The 7,821-nt window shown below is 38.3% G+C and overlaps 1 protein-coding gene across 1 annotated transcript; it reads left to right on the forward strand.

The window, feature by feature from the left end:
* Positions 1–4,960: 4,960 nt before the first annotated feature.
* On the forward strand, positions 4,961–6,304 carry LOC131645249 (uncharacterized). The gene is made up of 3 exons (XM_058915923.1): positions 4,961–5,335; positions 5,381–5,633; positions 5,811–6,304. The coding sequence occupies exons 1-3, from the start codon at positions 4,961–4,963 to the stop codon at positions 6,302–6,304; spliced, it is 1,122 nt and encodes a 373-aa protein (XP_058771906.1).
* Positions 6,305–7,821: the final 1,517 nt, after the last annotated feature.

The raw sequence follows: 7,821 nt of genomic DNA on the forward strand, positions 1-7,821 counted from the left end.
ATTTTCAAAAAGTACCAACTTTGAAGCACCATATCTCTTAAATGGTTGATCTTATGGAAAAAATTTATATGTGTCAAAGTTGTTTATTGGATCAAAATCTACAACTTTCATGTTGGAAGTTTTTTTCAGTTTGTAGGTGAAATTTTGAGAAATTCCCTTCCAAAGTTTGGAAAAAACCATTGAAAAACACTTAGAAATTTTTCTAAGTATGAAAAGTCAAACTTTTGACTTTTGATTCTTGATTGATTTTCTTGATTTTACTTGATAAAATGACTTCTCATATCATATATTGATGATTTAAAACTTCAAAAGTCATGGTTGACCAAAATTCCCCAAAAGTCAATGGTGATCTTGTAAAGTGGACTTTTTCAGACGAATCGCGTTTCTGGAGATTTCAAATGAAACAGGCTATCCTTACCAAATGAATAGTATGAATGGATTACATTGAAGCATTAGAGGATATTGAGCCATGGTTTGAGTTGTGGCACCATGTCCTGATTAAAAAGTCAGTGGTTTAGTGAATTAGGTCAAAAACCCTAATTGTCGACCAGATGAAATTGATGACTGTGGATCTTGAATTAAGATACAATTTCCATTGTATATTGTCATAGGGATTATTTGAAGATGATTGAAACCTTTGATTGACTCCCTGGGGATTTTTAGGGTTTCCCAAATGTGATCCCTGATTTCAGTCCCTGATAGTTCAAAAACCCTGATCTGAGGATTTGTCTGATCAATCTTTGTATAGGAGATGTTCTGAGCCAATGGATTAGATCAAAATGATGTACTTGGGGTCTTGAGGTCATGTCCCAAGTCATTAGGTCAAATTCTGAGCAAAAGTCATGAGTATGCTGTCTTCAGTCAAAACCCTAATTTGGTTGATTCAAAGTCTTTGAGCTTGTTGAAATGAATCTCTGAGGACCAAATGTTGATTGTTGATGAAGATGATTCATTTGAGATGAAGGGAGAACAAAACCCTAATTGATTGTTACTTGTACTGATGAGTGATTTCTTGATTAAATCCTGCTGAGCCACGAGTAACAAACACAAGCTATGCAATTTGTTAGAGATGCAAATAATGCATATGCAAATGATATGAGGTGGTATCTTAGGTCAAAATTTGGGGTATGACAGTGGGGAATGGATCTCCTCGGTCCGTTCGCGACCGGAAGCAATCAGAACAAGTATCTCATTGTTGTGGTCGACTATTTTACCAAATGGATCGAGGCCGAGCCACTGGCCAAAATCACATCCTTGAACGTACTCCGCTTCTACAAAAGAAACATCCTCGCCCGATTCGGGGTACCATTAGATATCATCACCGACAATGACACTCAGTTCACAGACGGGCTCTTCCAAGAATTCGTCACGAAATTAGGTACGAAGCAACATTTCGCGTCAGTCGAGCACCCACAAACGAACGGACAAGCAGAGGCCGCCAAAAGAGTAATTTTGAGGGGCCTCAAAAGATGACTAGACGAAATAAAAAGAGGATGGGTAGAATAACTGCACAACGTCCTTTGGGCTTATCGCACTACCCCATATTCCCCCAACCAATAAACATGTTTCTGTTAGGAGTGAATTAATGGTGTTTTCACGTGTTAAATTAACTACCTTTTGAGCTAAAAGTGAATGTATCTTTTGATTTTTAAGGATTTTATAGTTAGAATTAAACTTTCTCGGTTCGATGTTAATTATAGAACGACTTGCGTCACTTTGGGTGTTATTTGTGCAGATATTGAAGTTAATAAGCAAAAACGAAGGGACACGCAGGCATAGAAGCTCTGAAGAAGAGGAATCACAAAGAATTGGGCTAAAGCAAGTGGCGAGCCGCGCCAAACATAGGCGAGACGCGCGAGAACCTTCTGACTTGGGTTCGCGCCTCGCCAGCCCGCGCCGCGCCGCGGTGAGTGCGTTATAAAGAAAAAAAGCTATAAATAAAAGCCCTAATCCTCATAAGAAAAGGACTTGGAGAGACTTTTGGTGAGAGAAATTAGGAGAGCAATCTGATTCTGAAGCTGAGAACAACAATTGAAGGTGGATTCTTTACCAATTGAAGACATTCCATTGATGAAGATGAATTCCTCCTTTGATTCTTGTGTGTTCTTCATGTCTATGGAGAACTAAATTCCTCTTGTTGAGTTTAAGGTAGTAGTTAGCTTATGAATATACAATACCGTTGATTAATTCCTATGAACAATTGTTTGAATTTATTATCAATCAGAAACCTTGTTTTTATCTTAAATCATTATGGAGTCTTTGATCGAAAGAAAGGATTCTAACTTTTGCCCTAGGTTATTATATTGATTCAACCCCAATTTGCAGAGATGGAATTGTGATTGGGTTTTCATAATTATCGTTCTTTATTACTATTATCGATATTGATATTTGGAGAGATCGAATCTCATAACGGTAAAAGTCTATCTAATTTGATTTGCAGAGATGGAATCAGATTTGAGGATAAGTGAAGATAATGATTCAAATGATTGTTCAATTGTGATTTAATTAACAAATTGTATAGGAATAGGTTGATGAACCCTAAAGCTCAACATATCTCTTTAATCATTAACAAACTTTCAGAATTTGCATTTAAATTATTGTTTAGATTTAATAGCATAGTTATAATCATAAAACAAATTCAACTACTTTCTCTCTCTCAAAATAAACAACTATAGAACGGCAGTAATATTAAACCAATCCTTGTGGATACGATATATACCGAAAATATTTACCCACAAATACTTTCAACAAATTGGCGCCGTTGCCGGGGATTGGTGTCAATATTGCACGCATTGCAATAGTTTTTATTTTGAGTTTTTGTCACTATTTTACCGATTTGGTTGTTTCACTCGTTTGTTAGTTTTTGCAGAGTTCGTGTATGTGCAGCAAAGTTTCCAGCGATCAACTTCTTTTTGATCCCGAGATCGAAAGGACCGCTAGGAGATTAAACAGCAAAACACGAAGAAGAGCAAACATAGCAGGAGCAAGAGACAATGCAACCGCGACATCGTCACAACAACTTGAAAAAATTGACGAGTCGCAAGAAGGACTTTTCTTTCACGAACTATTCGCTGAAGAGGAACAGGAAGTTATTATACAACCTACTGTTGTCAACATGGCTGCTACTGGTCCATGTGCAAATAGTCCAAGACTCAACCCACAGTTCGTTAGAACTGCCGCCAACGGGCGAACGTCAGAATTGAAGTCCGGTATCATACAGTTGATTTGTGCAAGTCCTTTCGCCGGATTGGATCACGAAGATCCGTATACGCATCTTACTCGGTTCTATGAGTTAGCAGGTACAACTGGTGTAGCTCAAGCTGATGAAGAAGCACTATTCAAGAGGTTGTTCCCACACTCTTTGTTATCTAAGGCAAAATATTGGTACCTGGATCAACCCGAAACAGTGATGACCGACTGGAATACCTTAGAGGAAATTTTTTTGGAAAGGTTTTACTCTCAAAACCGATTCTTTGAAGCAAAAACAGCAATAGCTGTATTCTCTCAAGGCAGTAATGAATCATTGAATGAAGCATGGGAAAGGTATAAAGCTATGTTGAGAAAGTGCAAAGGACACGGTTTTGCAGAAGTTGATCAAATCCACATGTTCTGTAACGGTCTCACGCCTACAAACAAGACACTCTTGGATGCCACAGCTGGTGGTTCACTGATGTCCAAGACACCTGCTGAAGCTACTCAGATAATTGAGCGAATGGCTCTGAATGATTGTCAGGGAAATCATGATCAAACTGTCAGAGATAAAAAAGCCGGAATTTTGGAATTGAATAACAGTGATGCTCTGCTGGCCCAAAATAAGTTACTAACATCGCAAGTGGAACTTTTGACACAACAAATGTCTAAATTACCACAACAACTCAAGGAGCTGAATGGTGTATCTAATTCTTATCAAGTTGCGAAGGTTGAGTTATGCAAGGGAGAGCATCAGACAGGATTTTGCCCGCTGGTGTTGGAAGAAGAAGTGAATTACATGAACAACAACCAAGGACAAAGGCAAAATCAATATCAGAATCATCCGTATCAACAAGGTTATCCACCAAGGAATAACAATCAAGGTTATCAATAAATGCCACATAATCAAGGATATCAACAACAAGCCTTTCAACCTTACACTCAACCGTCGCCACAACCACAAGGAGGACAATCTAAATTGGAAGAGACCATGAACCAGTTCATGTAAATGTCCATTACAAATCAAAAGAATCAAGAGGCAGCGATAAAGAATTTGGAAACTCAAGTGGGCCAACTGGCTAAACAGATTGCAGCTAATCAATCAAATGCAACATTCTCAGCCAACACTCAAGAGAATCCAAAAGAGCATTGCAAAGCAGTGGTGACAAGGACTGGGCAAAAAGGAAGTAATAATGAAGTTGAAAAAAATGATGTTGAAGATGATATGGAAGATAAAGCTTAAAAGCATGATGGAGAAGATGAAGAATATGAAATTATTGATAATAATGTTGAAGAAGAAAATGTGAATAAAGAAGTTAAAAAGAAAGAGAAGCTACAAAGAAAGAGTAGTAGAGAAAAGATGGCAAGCAACGTGATACCAAGTCAACATTTGCCATACCCCCATGCTCCATCAAAGAAGGACAATGCGAGGCAGTATGCAAGGTTTATGGAAATTTTTAAACAACTACAAATTAATATTCCATTCTCCGAAGCAATTGCTAAAATGCCAAAATATGCGAAATTCATGAAAGATATCTTGACAAAGAAGAAAAGACCTAAAGAAGAAGAAGTTTTTATACTTGATGCACAATGTAGTGCCATAATATCACGCCTTCCTCAAAAGGCGAGAGATCTCGGAAGAGTCACTTTGCCGGTTACAATTGGCAATCAACATATCGGGAATGGACTGATCGATTTAGGATCAAGTATCAATCTAATTCCTCTATCAATAGTGAGGCGGTTGGGAAATATTGAGATGAAGTCAACAAGAATGACTTTACAATTAGCAGATAAATCAACCACTATCCCTTATGGCGTTGCACAGGACATGTTAGTGAAAGTTGGCAAATTTTTGTTTCCGGTAGATTTCGTTGTAATTAACATGGAAGAAGACAAGGAGTCACCTATCATTCTTGGAAGACCATTCATGAAAACAGCCAGAATGATGATCGATATTGATGATGGTATAATGAAGTTAAGAGTTCAAGATGAAGAGGTATGCTTTAATCTTTTCGATGCCATGAAGCAACCAAAAGATAAGAATGACTGTTTTCGCATGGATGTTACTGAAGAGAGTGTAGTGGAAGTGGCAAACCAAATTCATCTATCTAGCCTTTTAGAGAGATCTCTTGTTGAATCTTTCAATGTACTTACTCAAGAAGAAGAAAAAGAAATTGAGTTGTTTTTAAAGGAATTAGAGAAAGGTGGCAACACGATCACAAAGGAGGACAAGGTAGAAGATTTGGAGCTAAAAAAAGGAGTTAAAGAGTCAAAGGTAGAATTAAAGCTACTCCCACCTCATTTGAAGTATGTCTTTCTAGATGAAGAGGGAAATAAACCTGTCGTTATCAGTTCTAAGTTGACTACAAACGAAGAGGCAAGACTCATCCAAATTCTCCAAAAGAATAAAGCTGCAATTGGATGGGTATTGGCGGATCTGAAAGGTATAAGTCCTGCATATTGCATGCACAAGATCATGTTAGAGGAGGAATTCAAACCGGTAGCTCAACCGCAAAGAAGACTAAATCCAACAATGAAAGAGGTAGTAAGGAAATAGGTGATCAAACTTCTAGAAGCAGGTATGATTTACCCAATTTCTGATAGTGCATGGGTAAGTCCAGTACATGTTGTGCCAAATAAGGGAGGCATGACAGTAATCCGTAATGACAAGAATGAACTCATACCAACAAGGATTGTAACCGGTTGGAGAATGTGCATCGATTATCGGAGACTCAACAAAGCTACGAGAAAAGATCACTTCCCTCTACCATTCATGGATCAAATGCTTGAGAGGTTATCGGGACATAATTACTATTGCTTCTTAGATGGGTATTCCGGGTACAACCAGATTATGGTAAACCCAGAAGATCATGAGAAGACAGCTTTTACATGTCCATTCAGAATTTTCGCATATAGACGGATGCCATTTGGATTATGTAATGCTCCAGCTATCTTCCAACGGTGTATGCAAGCCATATTCTCAGACCTCATTGAAAAAAGTATTGAAGTATTCATGGATGACTTCTCGGTATTTGGAAAAACTTTTGATATGTGCTTGAATAATTTGGACGTGGCACTTGGAAGATGTATTGAGACCAATTTGATATTAAATTGAGAGAAATGCCATTTCATGGTAACTGAAGGAATTGTACTCGGACACAAAGTATCTTCCAGAGGACTTGAAGTGGACCAGGCCAAGGTGGAGGTAATTTCAAAACTCCCACCTCCAATAAATGTCAAAGGAGTAAGAAGCTTTTTAGGTCATGCAGGATTCTATAGAAGATTTGTGAAAGATTTTTCAAAGATTGCCAAACCTTTGAGTAATTTACTCAACCAAGGTACATGTTTTAATTTTGATGAATCTTGTGTACAAGCTTTCAATGACCTAAAAGAATGGCTAGCCACCGCACCTGTGATCGTAGCACCCGATTGGAAAAACCATTTTGAACTTATGTGTGATGCTAGCGATTATGCCATAGGTGCGGTATTAGGCCAACGAAAAGGAAAAATATTTCATGTCATACACTATGCAAGTAAGGTGCTAAATGATGCTCAAGTCAATTATGCTACCACAGAAAAAGAATTGTTAGCTATAGTGTATGCCCTTGAAAAATTTAGATCCTATCTCATTGGGTCAAAAGTGGTCATTTACACAGACCATGCGACCATTAAATATCTGCTTACTAAACCGGATTCGAAGCAAAGGCTCATTCGTTGGGTTCTTCTTTTGCAAGAAAGTGTGGTAGCAGATCATTTATCCCGTTTGGTCAATGTAAATGTCACCAACCAAGAAGCTGAAATAAATGATGAGTTCCCGAATGAACAACTTTTTCAACTCCAAATAAGACCTTGGCTCGCCGATCTTGCTAATTATAAAGCAACCGGTATGATACCAGAGGACTTTGATTGGAACAAAAATAAAAAGTTGTTAGCCGATGCAAAATACTATGTGTGGGACGATCCATATTTGTTCAAGATAGGTAAGGATGACATTTTAAGAAGATGTGTTACCGAAGAAGAAGCCCAACAAATCTTGTGGCATTGTCATAATTCACCTAGTGGTGGGTATTTCAACGGATGGAGAACGGCAGCAAAAGTTCTCCAATCCGGGTTTTTCTGGCCTACCATTTTCAAAGACGCCCACCATCATGCAAAGAATTGTGACAAATGTCAAAGAGTTGGTGGGATAAGTAAACAAGATGAAATGCCGCTTCAAACCATTATTGAAGTAGAAGTTTTTGATTGTTGGGGAATCGATTTCACGGGGTCCTTTCTTCCTTCTTTTGCTAATGAATATATTCTAGTTGCAGTGGATTATGTCTCCAAGTGGGTAGAAGCCATCGCCACACCAAAAGCGGATGCCAAAACTGTGCTAAAATGTTTAAATCGAAACATATTCACACGTTTTGGCATGCCTAGAGTGATTATAAGCGACGGTGGATCTCACTTTGTTAACGAGCAGGTAGCGAAAGTGCTGGACAAGTATCATATCAACCACAAGATAGCGTCACCCTATCATCCCCAAACCAATGGGCAAGCAGAGATCTCAAACAGGGCAATCAAGAACATTCTAGAGAAGACTGTGTCAGAATCCCAAAAAGACTGGTCAGTAAGGATTGATGATGCCTTGTG

The sequence above is a fragment of the Vicia villosa genome, linkage group LG1 (assembly GCF_029867415.1).
Source record: "Vicia villosa cultivar HV-30 ecotype Madison, WI linkage group LG1, Vvil1.0, whole genome shotgun sequence".
NCBI classification, from domain to species: Eukaryota; Viridiplantae; Streptophyta; class Magnoliopsida; order Fabales; family Fabaceae; genus Vicia; species Vicia villosa.